The 16,725-nt window shown below is 40.7% G+C and overlaps 1 protein-coding gene across 1 annotated transcript in view; it reads right to left on the bottom strand.

Annotated features, from left to right (window-relative positions):
* The window catches only part of PPFIA2 (PTPRF interacting protein alpha 2), a 471,528-nt gene that overhangs the window by 127,867 nt on the left and 326,936 nt on the right, over positions 1-16,725 (bottom strand). Inside the window, exon 8 of the mRNA XM_081084175.1 lies at positions 222-338. Coding sequence (XP_080940301.1) covers positions 222-338 — 117 coding nt within the window. The remainder of the gene's footprint in view (positions 1-221; positions 339-16,725) is intronic.

The raw sequence follows: 16,725 nt of genomic DNA, 5'->3' as shown, positions 1-16,725 counted from the left end.
CGATGCTGCAACCAAGTGAGCTACACTGGCCAGGGCATAAACACACACATATTTTTAAGAGAATCAAATTGAGAGCAATAAATGAAAAGGAATCATCATGAACTTTTGACAAAAAAATCAAAATGTAATAATTATTACATGGATTTTACATTGTATATTCCTGTCAAATGATGTATAGCAAGTAAGCATTTCCATGTGAGAGCATGTTATGTGGGTCATACCTTTTCATGAACTTTCTGGCCAGGTTCCATCCCTTCAAGATGTTCTGACTCCGTGGATCCCTCACTTGATGCCATTTTCCTTTGTATATGAACATTTTGTTCACGCAAGGCAACGATCTGTAAAATAAAAAGACAGGCTTTTAAAACCTAAAGAAGAACATAAAGTATAAAAAATTTGAATTTACTTGAATGTGGTTAAGAACTAATGAGCACAATCAGAAAATAAACATTGTTTTACTCGTTATTATTTCAAAAATTGACTAGCATGTTGAATAACATTTATAATATTTATAGGAATGTGAAAATTTTCTTTAAAAATTTTCTACTTGGAAAAGGTATCTATCAGGTTGGAAATGTACCTAAATAAAAAGTATGATCCATGTGTTGTTCAATCAGAAATTACCTTCAAAATTAATTTATGAAATGTGATAAAATTTGCGTTGGTCTGTGTTTTTAAAGCATAAAAGAAACATAAATGAAAAGATTGAAAGCTGAAGACTAATTATTAGCACAATCATTTACCCTAAGAAATAATGTATCTGCAATTTAAAAACTAACAAACACATAAGCTGGACTTAAATAGCTGTAGCACTATCATAAGTACTTAGAATTAAATTGGTCTCACTGTCTTATTTTAATGACCATTGTCTTAGCTCAGCTAGTCCAAATATAGTAGTTAATTAAAGAAAATCACCAACCAATAATCATCAAATAAACAAAATATATAAATTAGTTGGGTGTTTGCACAGCTACCTGCCACTGCTGCAGTGCCCAGGTGGACCGTGATGTGTTCACAAGATCAAGTGAACTTGCACGTGCGTTCCAGCACTTGAACATATGGCATTTCATTTTCTAGGGGCATATCACCACACCACGAAGAACAACGATGTAAATGCCACTTCTTGAAGTACTGCAATCACTAAATGATTAGCCCCCGTGCTCCCATTCTTGCTCATCTACAATCTTTTTCAAAGCAACCGGTTTCTTCATTTAACTGTACATTAATATTGTGTCATTTCTCAGCTTTCTACAGAACCTCAATGTCTTCCCAACTTATTGAGTCTGCATTGAAATTTCTTAACAAGGTCTCTAACTTCCTACATGATCCCTTTGGCCACAATTACCTCCTTTCTGTCACCTAAACATACCAGACTCTTCCTTACCCAGAACTGAGAAACACGATCTTCCTGCCTGAACATCCTTCCCCAGCTCAGACCAGCCCGCACAATCCCAGCCTTCACAACTCAGCTGACACAACCACTCGTCAGAGAAAACATGCCTTGCTGTCAAACACTTATTACAATATCCCTGTTTATTTTGGTGGGTGTTTCACTCATTAAAATATAATATTTTATTCCCTATTTACCCACTTGGCTTATTTATTTAGCTAGCAGAAGAACTAATAATATCTCATGGGAAAATAATTTTCAAAGGAATGTCTTATTGGAAACATTTTCATATGAAGCAGCATCATATTATTATGTGCATCGTATTCAGTAAAAATGTGTTCAGTTACATAATGAATGAATATGGAAAAACAATGAGTGTATAAAACTAACTCATCTGGAAATAACAAAAGATAAAGATTTAAAGTGTTTGAGACATCCTTTCATGTTAGTGTAAATGGAGTAAATCAAAAGAAAACCAAAATGAAATAGCCCTGCATGTATCATTCTTATATAGGCAAGTTGTGCATACATTTTCAATCCACTGAAGGCCCATGGAAATGTAGTCAGGAGACATTTCCACAATCAATTTAGCGGATCAACCAGGACTTGTCAAGTGTTTGTTGACATTTGTTTCTAAGTGCCCATCATCCCTGCATATTCCTTTTGGTAACAACATCTCACATTTTCATTGGAGTTAACGCATTTCCCTTTCAACTCTAATCCTAGAGGGACTATCAATCAAGGGGTCATAGCTGATGGCAAATAGCTGGGCACATGGTCCAAGTCAGGGCAATTAGCATGTTCTTTGAGATGCTTCTGGCAGAGCTATGGGGGGAGATTCTCTCTGCTATGGAAGATAAGCTGGTAGGAGATGATCAGGGTGCTGTTTGCCATTATTGTAGTTCTGCCTGTGGAGAAAGCCAGGGGCTGAGATGGAGTCCTGATGAATGTTGCTGTTCCTGATTCTAGCTTTTTTTTTCAACTTCTTTTGCCATTTTTTTTAATCATCCGTGGCTTCTCCTGACTTTTTTTAAATTTTATTTTTCAATTACAGTTTACATTAAATATTATTTTGTATTAGTTTCAGGCATATATACAGTATAAGTGGTTAGATGATCATATACTCTATAAAGTGTTCCCCCTGATATTCCCAGTACCCACCTGGTACCATACATTGTTATCACAATAGTATTGACTATATCTATCTCTACCTCTGGCATTTCAGCAATAAAAGCCAAAAATTTCCCTTTTGTGTTCAAACTAGTTCGGATAGTTTTCTGTCACCTGCAACTAAAAGTGTCCTTGCCATGTACCTTGGTTGCAGGCTCGGTCCCCTACCCCAGACCAGGTGAGTTCTGGAGGCAACCAATTGATGTGTCTCTCTCACATCCATCTTTCTCTCTCTCTCTCTCTCTCTCTCTCTCTCTCTCTCTCTCTCTCTCTCTCTCTCTTTCTCCCCTCCGCATCCACCTCTCTCCCCTCCACTCTCTCTAAAAATATCAATGGAAAAATTATCCTTGGATGAGGACTAAAATAACAATAACAATAACAATAATAATAATAGTTATAATAATAAAAGTATCCTTGCAAATATAGCAGGGAACATGGAAGGCAACACAGCATATGGAATTGCTAAGAGGAGGTTTTGTAAAATTACTAATAATTTACCAGGCACAATGGGAGAAAAATTTTCTTATATAAGAGCTCTGTGTGTTCCTAGTACTACGGCTTCACTATTTCTGTGCAAAAAGTATCTGGAGGAAGTTGGAATTAGGACAGGAGACTAAAAAAACTAAAGCGGTTCAACTAAAGCTCTGGCCTCGGAGTGCTCCTGTCTTTCTGGCATTCTGCTGGAGAAGCTCTGAGCCCATACAATGGACTTCTGCTGGTCTTTCAAGTCTGGAAAATTCCCCAGCTCTCATTCCTTGTTTCTACCAAACTCTCTCTGGGATTCTACCATGTCTTCCAACAGATTCTCTCCTATCCCCTGGTCTTTGAACAACTGTTTTCCCTGCCAACCTGGAGAGATTCATTCACTTCACAAATTTTCATTGAGAACAGGCATTGGGGAAAAACAAATCAAGGGGAAAAAAGAAATTCTTGCCTTAACAAAACTTTAATTCTTGTTGGAGGAGAGAAACTATTAACAAAAATAACTAGCATACATTTTTTTTAAATATATTTTATTGATTTTAGTAGCACACAGTTTTAAATGGTGATAATTGCAAACTGTAAATGAAAGCAGGGGAGAGGTGCTGTGAGGTGTAGTTTCATTAGGAATTAGGTGCTTTCTGAGTGTAGACCTGAAGACACGGGACAAAGACAGCAATGTGGGTATCGGAGAGAACTCTCCAGGCAGAGGGTGGGGAAGATGTAAATTCTTATTGAAAAAAGAGTTGAGATTCATGCAAATGTTTCAGTGAGTTCTTCAAATGATGTAAAATGTCTTTTCAAAAGGAAACTAAACACCAGTGAAAATCGATGCCTTAGATTACAGTGGTTCTCAACCTTCCTAATGCTGCGACCCTTTAATACAGTTCCTCATGTTGTGGTGACCCCCAACCATAAAATTATTTTCGTTGCTACTTCATAACTGTAATTTTGCTACTGTTATGAATCGTACTGTAAATATCGGATATGCAGGATGTATTTAGGTGACCCCTGTGAAAGGGTCGTTCGACCCCCAAAGAGGTCGCGGCCCACAGGTTGAGAACTGCTGCCTTAGAACCTGAGGTGTGAGGAAATATACAGAAACATGTGATTCTTTTTTTTTAAAAAAAGTGATTTTGGAGAAAATACAATTTATATTCCCGAATTTTGAAATTTCTCAGGAGTTTAAGATGTATTAATACATTTATTCAACAAATACTCATTAATCACTGTTCTAAGTATCAAACACCACCAGGAAAAAGGCAGATCAAGCAATAAGATTGCATTCTAGCAAAAAAGAAAAAAAAGAAAGAAAAAGAAGAAAATGCAGTAAGATAACAAAATAGCAATGAATTGTTAAATTCTTAAAATGTGCTTAAGATTGTGCTAAACACATTATAGAAATTTGCATCTTTAAAACAACTGTTTACCTGTACTATGCTTTCTAACCAAGTCTGAGATTTCTTCAAAGCAGACTTTGAGACATGTAATAATGTGCATGTAGTTTATTCATCCTTAAATAATCTTGAAAGGCCTTGATTGAGTCCTGGCCTCTTTAGGTGTAACTGACGATATGACCTTGTACACATTACTTAAACTGAAGTTCATGCTCCTCTGTTATAAAATAAGGGATAATAATACCTTTTAGTGTTTGTGCTATAAAGTACTTAGTCAACTTTGGTGTACAGTAAAACTTTGTTACATAATAACAAAGACCTCCAGTCACCTCTTCAGCTTTATCTTCCTATCCACACTTCGTGTTCTGGCTTATTGATGGTATTCCATTCACACACATAGGAAATGCCATCTTGACTGAGTTTTTATTCACTTGGATTACCCTTTGTGAGGTGATAGGAAAAAAATATATATATGTATGTATATGTATATACATACATACATACATACATACATACACATACACATACATAAATATATGTTGGTCTCTGCCTCCAATACCTGGCATAACGTTCCTAAAACCCTTGTAAATTCCTACGTGATAAGAGCAGTGGGAGAATCTTTTGTTCCATTGAGGTGACTCTGGGTGTGTTCCTGGATGGAGGCTGGTCACCAGAAGACCTAAGCTATGATTGGAAGCTTGGCATTTTCAGTTCCATCTCCCATTCTCCAGAGAGGGGAGAGGGAATGGAAACGGAGCTGTTTGATCATGCCTATGTAATGCTGCCTCCATAAAAATCCCCAGAGTACAGGTGTCAGGGAACTTTCCGGTTGGTGATTAATCCATGTACTGGGAGGGTGATGCACCCCAATTTCACAGGGACAGAAGCTCTTGCACTCAGGATGCTCCCAGATATTGTCATATGTATCTCTTCATCTGGTTGTTCATTTGCATCCTTTAACACCTCCTTTAATAACATGTAAACATAAGTTGAAGCTGTTTTCCTGAGTCCTGTGAGCTGCTCTAACACATTCATCCAACCTAAAGAGGTTGAAAGAACCTCTGATGTAAAGCCAATTAGTCAGAGGCACAGGTGATAATTTGCACTTGCCATTGGCATCTAAAATGTGATGGGAGTAATCTTATGGGACTGAGCCCTGTCAGATCTGACACTGACTCCGAGTGGATAGTGTGAGAATTGAGTTCAATTGTAGGACACCCAGTAGCTGTCTCAGTGAATTGTTCGGTGGAGGACAAACTCCCACATACCTGGTATCAGAGGTGTGGATGTGGGAGTAGTGCGAGCTAAAGGAGAAACATAGGAGGTAGACTGGGGGTTTTCCCTACATACCCTTCCTCCTTTTAACTGCCTTTTACTCATCTTTTAACTCTTAGCCTATATGTCACTCACTTTGGGATGGGTTCTGAGACCATCCTACCGTCCAGGAATTTAAGTTATGTAATCCCTTAGTATTCTCCAATGACGCATGTCATCCAAACATCACTCTCTATCACAATTGGCTGTTAGTTTTCTGACCGCCCATTTTGGCACTGAGTGCCTTGAGACCAGAAGCTATATCTGATTATTCATTCCCAGTTCTTAGGATAATAATGACTGACAAATGGGAGGCACTCTAGAAATGTTATGAAGTGGTGGATGACAGCAAACCGTGTGAATAAAAAAGAGTGCAGGGAGTTGGGTAAATTGGATGGAAAAGTAATCAAGTGTTTATGCATGGAGAAGACAATTAGTCATCCGCATAGAAGACTATATAAACTTAAAGTATTTCCCGAAGTTTATATTACACAATCCAAGGTTAAAAGGGAATCCTCAGCATAGAAGAATTGATTAAGGGAAATTAAGAAAGAAAGGAACATGCCCTAACTGGTTTGGCTCAGTGGATAGAGCATTGGCCTGTGGACTGAAAGTTCCCAGGTTCAATTCCGGTCAAGGGCATGTACCTCGGTTGTGGGCACACCCCAGTTGGGGGGTGTGCAGGAGGCAGCTGATCGATGTTTCTCTCTCATCGATGTTTCTAGCTCTCTATCCCTCTTCCTTCCTCTCTGTAAAAAATCGATAAAATATATAAAAAAAAAGAAAGAGAGAAAGAAAAGAACATAGTCTTGTAGGATCATGGCAAAGCAGCTTAATGAAAGTCAGAAAGAGATAGGATGTGAATATAAAGCAGTAGGCAATTTCATTATGTCTTAAAATCCTTATAAGTATATTGTAGTCTAGTTAATGTGTTTCAGGTGCATTGAACTGCATGCTGTGTTTATACACATTAGCTTTAGACTCGATTGACAACCGATGGAAAAATGGAATTCCAAGGGTGTCTAGGGATTTATGTCTGTTACCATAATTCTTAAAGTAGGATGAGAAAAGAAATGTAAATTAATTTAGATTTTACTCCCCTCCCCACTTCTTCATTTTTGAAAATATTAATGTTCAGGAAATTTTATGAAGTTAAGGAAAAAAGAAAAATAAGAGAGAGGAGTTTTGAAAATAGATTTGTAATTAAGAACTACTAGCAATAATAATAGCTGCTATCTCTTGAACATCTATGATATGCCACATGCACGCAAAGCAGTTTGCATGTAATATCTCATGTAATCCTCCCAACAACCTTATAAATTGGATATTGTTGTTTTTAATTTTACAAAAGGAAAAACTAGCATAGAGGAAATAAGTAATATACTTGAGGTCATAAGAAAAAGAAACTATGTTGGCAGATTTCCAAAACAGGTCTGATACCTTCAAAATTTATGTTTATAAGCATTACTCTATAATACTATTTAAAAAAATAATAAAACAATTCACAGGATACACAATCCAAATATTTGTCTAGTCCTGCTACTGTTCTGTGGACTGATAGCAGGGGAATTTATTTGCCCTGACTTGGCAAAATAATTTGGATACAGTTGGAAGATGTCTCCCACGACACCTAGGAATTAAAATCATGCTGTTTACATTACTTATCATTTTAAATTACAAATCTGTGTGTCACAGGCATTTCATTTTACCTTGAAAATTTCCCAACTACTTTTTTTTAAATATATTTTATTGATTTTTTACAGAGAGGAAGGGAGAGGGTTAGAGAGTTAGAAACATGGATGAGAGAGAAACATCCATCAGCTGCCTCCTGCACACTCCCCAATGGGGATGTGCCCGCAACCAAGGTACTTGCCCTTGACTGGAATCGAACCTGGGACCCGTGAGCCCGCAGGCTGACGCTCTATCCACTGAGCCAAACCGGTTAGGGCCCAACAACTTTTAAAAATAAATCATATCTAGGCCTCATGTTAATTCTCCAGGGATCTGCATTCTGAGGTCTTCAGGCTCATTTTTGCCTTTCCCTACTTAACAATGACTTTAAGACAGTGCCCGCACTTAATTAACAAAGATTATTTTCATCTATTTTCACCCCAAGTTCAATTAACAATTCCAAGAGTGAGACTCACAGAAGTCTCACCATACCAACACATAATTTGCTTCTGCACACATACTTATTTTAATTAAGCTGAATTCATGCTTAGTTTACACTGAGGTTGCAATATAAAAACAAAAACAAAAAAAGCAACTAGAACAGAAGGGATTTACAATTTCCACTTAAGTAACTCTCCAGCCACAATAGTTTGGATTTGTATACTTATCCATTAATTGGGAAACTATAAAAATTGAGAAATAAGGCGCACTTTGGAAAGCAGGGAATACTCTTTGCTTTATGCCATCAAGGCTTAGGAAAGCTTCCCTAGGAATGCTCTACTTTGGGATGGTGGGGAAACCTCTAAAAGTCTTTTCTGGCTTTGATCATGGAGTGGTGGTGAGGACCACTTCCGGTTTGACTCTGCTGGCTATGAATCCATTTTTGTTCAAATAAACTCTTAAATTTTTTAATATGCTTCTGTTTATCTTGTAACATGTCTCACAGTGGAAAAAAATGGGACTTATTAAAGGTATGGGTTATTATAAATGGCATCTTGGCATAGAATAGAGGCTTCCTTCATGATGTGCCCCACTATCACTCCCCCAGGCCCCTAAGCCTCTGATTTGACTTGGCCTTCACCTAAGGGCAGAACAACTGACTGTAGTATTTATCTCGCCCCCTCAAAAAAAAAAAAAAAAAAAAAAAGCAAGAATAAGGAGTCCAAGTTATTCCGAAAGTCACAGCAAATTTAATAGTCCAATGGGCCCAGAAATAATCAGTTCAGAGTAGCTCTATGAATGAGTCCCTTTCTTCAAAGTTTCAATAAATGTTTATTTTTTATGAAATATCTTAAGACAGGAATATGTTTCTACTTTCATTGCTTTATATATAGGAAGTATTGAAATGCTTTGAGAAAATGCTGATTATGAAATTAATAAAGGTAAACCTTTGTAATACTAATCATGTCTCTGTCATCTGCTTATTCAAGTGAGATTTATCCACTGTCAGGAATTTTTGGATGTTTTAGAATGAAAGTTCTGCTCTCAAAATTTAAACATGCTACATTTCTACATTTCTATCAATAAATATTGTACTTTTTTAAAAGTCACATTTGATTTAATCTCTCTTATCTGAGTATTAACCATACTCTACCCTGCTTAGCCTCTGAGATCAGACAAGAGATTTGGTGCATTCGTTGGGGGGGGGGGGGGGGGGTGTGTGGAGGTGATGGGGAAATCAAGAGTTGTTGCTCAAATTATATAAAGTTTCAGTTATGTGAGATGAATGAGTTCGAGAGATCTATTATACAACATACTAAGGTTAACAAAAATTAATAAGAACAAATCAACAAAAGAACACAACATTTTTGGAGGTGAAGGATAAGTTTAGTACTTTGATTGTGGTGATGTTATGAGTGTATGCACATGTCCAAACTAAAAAAAAGTGCATATTACATATGTGCAAAGTTGTATATCAATTATATCTCAATATCACTTATAAAAAGAGATGGCCAAGCATCCTATCTAATAAAAGAGAAACATGGTAATTAGCGTATGACCGCTACCCTTCCCATTGGCTAATCAGGGCGATATGCAAATTAACTGCCAGCCAAGATGGCGGCTAATTTGCATACATAGGCGAAATGATGGGAGGCAAAAGGGGAAAGACAGAAGAATGGTGGCAGGCAAGAGCTGGGGGGAGGGCAAAGGCAGTGATCACCATCAGAAAGCTCAGCAGGCCAGGCGATATCCCAGGCAGGAGTGCGGGTGATTGCCATGGCGATGGGAGGAAGAGAGAGCCGGGGTGTAGGACCACTGGGGCCAGGGGTGCCGACTGGCCTGCATCCCCCTGATCTGCAATGGTGAAAAAAGGGGTGGGGCCCCAGGCACAGAGGCACCCTGGCACCGGGTGCCACTGTGTCTGCAGTCCCCTGATCTGCGATCTTGAAGGGAGAGGCGGGCCGCAGGCACGGCTGCACCGGGGGACCAGGTGTAGCTGTGCCTGCGGCCCCGGATATGCGATCACGAAGGGAGGGGCTGGGCAGCAGGCACGGCCGATCACGAAGGGAGGGGTTGGGCAGCAGGCACGGCAGCATCCCGGGCATCCAGTGCAGGCCCAGGGTGCAGCCTGCCTGCGGCCATCTGATCGGCAATCAGGAAGGGAGGGGAGTGGCCACAGGCACCACGGCACCCAGGGCATCCAGTACAGCCGTGCCTGCAGTCCCCGGATCTGCAATGGAGAAGGGAGGGGTGGAGCAGCAGGCATGGCAGCATCCAGGGCACCTGGTGCAGGCCCAGGGTGCAGCCTGCCTGCGGCCATCTGATCAGCCATGCAAAGGGAGGGGCGGGGCCACAGGCACCAAGGCACCCAGGGCATCCAGTACAGCCGTGCCTGCAGTCCCCGGATCTGCAATGGAGAAGGGAGGGGTGGAGCAGCAGGCATGGCAGCATCCAGGGCACCTGGTGCAGGCCCAGGGTGCAGCCTGCCTGCGGCCATCTGATCTGCCATGCAAAGGGAGGGGCGGGGCCACAGGCATGGTGGCACCCAGGGGACTGGGTACTGAGATGCCTGTGGTCCCCTGATCTGAGATCAGGAAGTGAGGGGCGGGGCCACAGGCAGTGGAGATCGGGGCTGGTGGGGCGACCACAGAGGTCAGCCAGCACTCAGCCCCCAACCGGCTCTCCCTGGGAGTCTGGATCGGAGGGCGCTCTCCCTGGGAACCTGGAAATCCACCTCCCAGGGCAACTGCGCAGAAACCAAGCCTGGTGAGCCATGGAGAGGGCGACCTACCTGGAGGCCACACAGCTTTTATAGTTGAAGTCGCCCTGGATGGAGGACTGGGGGTAGCAGGGATCAGAGTCGGCCAAGTTAGCCATGGAACCCCGGTCCGCCCCGAATGACTAGAGCACATGGACTTCAATGGTCCTCGGTCACTTGCTGAGCAGCAGTCAGCCTGGACCAGGAATCAAACCCAAAACCTGACAATGGAACCCAAACCTTTGCTGTGGCAGAGGAGCTCCGACCCACAGCAGGGGCCAGGGCACACCAGAGGGATTTTGTTGAGGGGCCCTTACAGGCAGTCTGCAGCGCAGTGGGTTAGAACCTCCTCCTGATACAGCAAAGTTGCAGGTTGGATCCCTGGTCAGGGCACAGACAAGAAGTAACCAAAGAGAGCATAGTAAGTGGAACAACACACTGATGTTTCTCTCGCTCCCTTCCTCTCTCTAAAATAATCAATCAATAAAAATGAAAACAAAAAATAAACCCTCTGGCCCTAACCAGTTTGGCTCGGTGGATAGAGCATCGGCCTGTGGACTGAGGGGTCCCGGGTTCAATTCTGGTCAAGGGCATGTACCTTTGTTGCGGGCACATCCCCAGTAGGGGGTGTGCAGGAGGCAGCTGATTGATGTTTCTCTCTCATCGATGTTTCTCACTCTCTATCCCTCTACCTTCCTCTCTGTAAAAATCAATAAAATATATTTTAAAAAAATAAAAATAAACCCTCTGGCTTGCAGACTTGCTAAAACAGTTAGAAAGCACAGTCTCATCCCTTCCCGTTCATTCAACAAATACTTCATATGCTCCTTCAATAATCACACTGGGAATGGGTGTTTGTTTGTTTGTTTTGGTTAATCCTCACCTGAGGACATTTTTGCATTGATTTTTTTTTTGTTTATTTATATTTTTTACGAAGAGTGGAAGGGAGGGGGAAAGACAGAAACTAATATGAGAGACATCAAATGGTTGTCTCTTGCTGAATCCCCAACCAGGGCCCTGGATTAAGCCGGCAACCCAGGTATATGCCTTCGATTGGAATCCAACCTGGTACCCTTCAGTCTGCCTGCAGAAGCACTATCCACTGAACCAAACCAGCATTTTTTTTTTTCTTTTTAAGTCCTCCTCTAAGGATATGTTCTTTTCATTGATTCTAGAGAGAGAGGAAGGGAGAGGGAAAGAGAAAGAGAAACATTGATCAGTTGCCCAAGCAACCCACAACCTGTGTATGTGCCCTCACCTGGAATCGAACTCATGACCCTTTGGTGCGTGGGAGGACACTCTAACTACTGATCCACACCAACCAGGGCCTGGAGGTACAATGAGTTCCCTCAGGGGGAGTGCTGCTCATCCAGAAGTGGGGCTCAAGCCTGGTGAGTGCAGCGGAGGTGGCAGGAACCTCCGCGGCAGCACTGAGGAGCAGCGAGCCGAGTGGTAGGGAGCAGCAAGCAGGCGGGCAGTAAGGAGCGAGGGGTCCCAGACTGTGAGAGGGCACAGGCCGGGCTGAGGGATTCCCCCGCCCCCCCGCCCCCACCCACAGTGCACGAATTTCGTGCACCGGGCCTCTAGTATATTATAATAAATAAAATTAATCTCTTTGAAGATGGACTATATTTCCCTGTTAGTACCATGAGATTTAACCTCGTCAGCCAGGCATGGCTAACACTTTAAGTACACACTTTAGTTTTTTTGTGTGTGTTTTTTTCCTAGTCAGAGCTGAAGTGACAAAATTATAGGCTGTGTATTAGAACAATTCTCTTTAGCTCTGCATGCTAAAGGAAAGAGTCTTAAGAGGGGGAAAAGGATTTCGAAGTGCTTGAATTGTACTTTAGAAAATACAGGAGGCGGAAACAATATCCATTAGTCATTCTTGCATATAAAACAGCAAGCCAAGGCAATAAAAATAATTTACCCATTTAGTGCATTCCTTAGAAATAACAAAAGAAGCACAGTAAACCCATTATTCTGAACAATTCTTCTAAAAGTAATCCATTTGCTTGGGCTTTAATGGAATTAATCATATGTTGTATTTTTTGGGTGCATTTCAATTTTATTTTTATGTGATTTTTAAATGTGAACATATGAAAAAAATGTCAGCTTGTAAAGGGAACAGAACTTATGTGGTCTTTATACTTTATTTTTATGGATAAAGAAAATGAAGCTTACAGAAAATGAATGAATGATAAAACGAATTTCCACGTCATCAGTCCCCAACGTAGGACACACATTGCACCTTTCACCTGCCAGTTCAATCACCTTTAAAATGAGTTGGACAGTAACATGGCTAAAAAGATCAGCTTCAACTTCAATAGCAGTAACATTTACTCTCTGCTAAGCGCAGTTTTAAATATTTGGCATGTAAAAACTCATTTAAATCTCACAACAACCTCACAAGGTAAGTTCTATTATTAGAATGGAGCTAATTGAGGCAGAGAGGGTGTCAGGAAATTGCCTATAGTCACAGAGCTAGCAAATGGCAGAACCACTGGAGAGCAATAAAATGCCCCCCCCCCTCCGGCTGGAGATCACAGCTCTGGTCTGCTGTGTGATAGCTCCTTTCCCTTCTTGTCCTCAGCCTTCTTTTCTCAGCCAGGGCAGAATATATTCACAGCACCCAATAAGTATTCTATATAGAATGAAGGTTTTGTACTTGGAACTTTCACCCACTTGTCTACACTAACTCCTAACTACTCCTTACTGTTCATAGAAAATGATGTATTCTTTTGCTCCTCTTATTTCTGTTATGATCCGTATCTCACTGCTTTGTAATCTCCTGTTTACAGGTTATATGCTCTCCGTTTATGTCTTATTTAGATGAAGGTTCTTATCAGCAGTTCAAAGTCGCTTTCATCAAAATCACCTATGGTACTTGTTAAAAGTACGAAACCCATTTAATGAATCTAAATTTTAATATGCTTCCAGGGGACCCTTATACACCGTTTAGTCCAGGGGTGGGCAAACTTTTTGACTCGAGGGCCAAATGGGTTCTTATACTGGACCGGAGGGCCGAAACAAAAGCATGGATGGAGTGTTTGTGTGAACTAATATAAATTCAAAGCAAACATCATTACATAAAAGGGTACGGTCTTTTTTTTTTTAGTTTTATTCATTTCAAACGGGCCGGATCTGGCCCGCAGGCCGTAGTTTGCCCACGGCTGGTTTAGTCTGAGGACTAACACATGAATTCTTCAAGCGCAGTTTTTCTCATGTCCCTTTACTGGAGGCAGAGGCAGCAGCCTGGTGAAAGGCTGCTGACGGCCTGTGACAGATTTGGCCTCTAGGACATGACCTGTGTGATCATTGAGTGCAGGGATGATCTGCTTCAGGCTCCTATTTTTGTCAGGCCTGCAAGCTAAAAATGATTGTGCATTTTTGAACGGTTAAAAATAATCCAAAGAAGGCGAATACTCTGTGACACATAAAAATTATAAGAAGTTTCATTTCCAGTGTCCACAAAATCATTTTTATTGGAACATGGCCAGGCTCACTTTTTACATAATTGTCTATGATTGCTTTCACTCTACAATGGCAGAGTAGTCTTGACAGAGACCATATGGCCAGTGAGCCTGAAATATTTATTAGCCCTTCAGAGGAAAGTTTTCAGATCCCTCATGTAGTAGGTCATGTGCATCCTTAAAAAAAAAACAAAAAAAAAAAAAACTGTTCAAATGAACCCAGTGAAAGTCAGAACTATAACTCTTACTCCTGATTTTTAGATTTATGCTCTCTATTCACTGGAACACATTATTTCTAATTTCATTTAAATCAGTAAAAACATTGGATAACTTATCTATGGAACTGTAATACTTACTGAGTGAATGTGTTTTTCATATATGATTTGGTATACTTGTGTCTAAAAAAGGAATATTTTGGATGACATGATGAAATTAATCATATTATAAAAATAAGAACTAAGAGGACAAAAAATATCTATATCTATATATCTATATCTAAATTTATATCTATATCTATCTATATCTAATCTATATCTATATCTATATACATATATAAAAGCTTAAGCGACCATTATGACTGAACAACTGGAACAACTGGTCAGCCAGTCTCTATGACGCACACTGACCACCAGGGGGCAGATGCTTAATGCAGGAGCTGCCCCCTGATAGTCAGTGCGCTCCCACAGTCAACCTCCCAAGGCCCCTCCCCGCCCTGGCTGGCCAACCTTCTGCGGCTCCTCACCCCCCGCCAGCCAGTGCCCTCCCACGGCCCCTCCCACTGGCCAGCCAACCTCCTGTGGGAGGGGCCAGCCCGAACCCCCCCCCCCCATGGGCCCTGATCAGGGGCAGGGCTGGCTGGCCAACCTCCCATGGGCCCTCCCCCTTGTGGGGTTGGCCCCGATCAGCCCTGATCACTGGCCAGGCTGAGGGACCCTGCCCGTGCATGAATTCATGCACTGGGCCTCTAGTTTTAAAAATAAGTGTGGGTAACATTTTCAATACTCTACCCATAGTTTTGTAAATTTTTTCACAGACTATCACTATTTAAAATTATTTTTAAATTTATGTTTCTAATATAAGTTCTTTGAGAGCTGGGGTTCTTTCATTTTCTTTTTTAACCTTTACTATTGAAAGTATTACATATGTCCCCCATTTTCCCATTGACCTTTTCTAGCCTGCTCTGGTCCCCTGCCCCAGGCCCTCACCATCCTATTGTCTGTGTCCATGGGTTATACATATATGCATACAAGGTCTTTGGTTGTTTCTGACTTGGTTACCTATATGCACTCAAGGCTCCAAACAGTGCTTAGTACTGCCCAGTAGATAATATAGAGCACTGATTAACAACATGAACTATGATGTAGAATTCTGGTTCCACTACTTTTTGGCAGTGTGGACTTAAGTTATTTTTCCTCTATATGCCTCAGGTTCCTTCCCCACCCCCTCTCTCTCCCTCTATCAATGCTGACATTTGTAACACCAACCTCAAAGGTTACTAATGTGAAGATAAAATTAAATAAAAAGTATAAAACACTTAAAAGAGAGGCTCTTATGCTTTCGGTAACTTATAAGTGCTAGTGATTAATGTTGTTTTACTAAATGTTTACTGAGTGATTATTGTTTCTACTAAGTATAAATATAATATTGAAATATTACCTTTATATACATTTTTATAATTTTTTTCATGTCTTCAGTTTTTTTTATTTTTACTTTTTTTTAAATAAATCTTTATTGTTTAGATTATTACAGATGTTCCTCTTTTTCCCCCTATAGCTCCCCTCCACCCGGTTCCCACCCCACTCCATGCCCTTACCCCCCACCACTGTCCTCATCCATAGATGTAAGATTTTTGTCCAATCTCTTCCCACACCCCTCACACCTCCTTCCCCCCAAGAATTGTAAGTCCACTCCTTTTCTATGCCCCTGCTTCTATTATATTCACCAGGTTATAATGTTCATCAGATTTTTTTATTAACTTAATTTTTAGATTCACTTGTTGATACATATGTATTTGTTGTCATTTTGTTGTTCATAATTTTTATCTTTACCATTTTCTTCTTCTTCCTCAGCATTTCATGTAATCCTGGTTTGGTGGTGATGAACTCCTTTAGCTTTTTCTTGTCTGTGAAGTTCTTTATCTGGCCTTCAATTCTAAATTATAGCTTTGCTGGGTAGAGTAATCTTGGTTGTAGTTTCTTGCTATTCATCACTTTGAATATTTCTTGCCACTCCCTTCTGGCCTCCATAGTTTCTGTTGAGAAATCAGCTGACAGTCGGATGGGTACTCCATTGTAGGTAACTGACTGCTTTTCTCTTGTTGCTTTTAATGCTCTCTCTTTGTCTTTTGCTCTTGGCATTTTAATTATGATGTGTCTTGGTGTGGTCCTCTTTGGATTTCTCTTGTTTGAGGCTCTCTGTGCTTCCTGGACTTGTATGTCTGTTTCTTTCACCAGGTAGGGGAATTTTTCTGTCATTATTTCTTCTAATAGGTTTTCAATATCTTGCTCTCTCTCTTCTTCTGGCACCCCCATAATTCAGATGTTGGTACACTTGAAGTTGTCCCAGAGGCTCCTTACACTATCTTCATATTTTTGGATTCTTTATGCTTTTCCGAATGGGTGTTTTTTGCTT

The sequence above is a fragment of the Myotis nattereri genome, assembly GCF_964212035.1.
Source record: "Myotis nattereri genome assembly, chromosome: 2".
NCBI classification, from domain to species: domain Eukaryota; kingdom Metazoa; phylum Chordata; class Mammalia; order Chiroptera; family Vespertilionidae; genus Myotis; species Myotis nattereri.
Note: the sequence above shows the minus strand (reverse complement) of the source record. Positions and strands in the feature narration are given on the sequence as shown.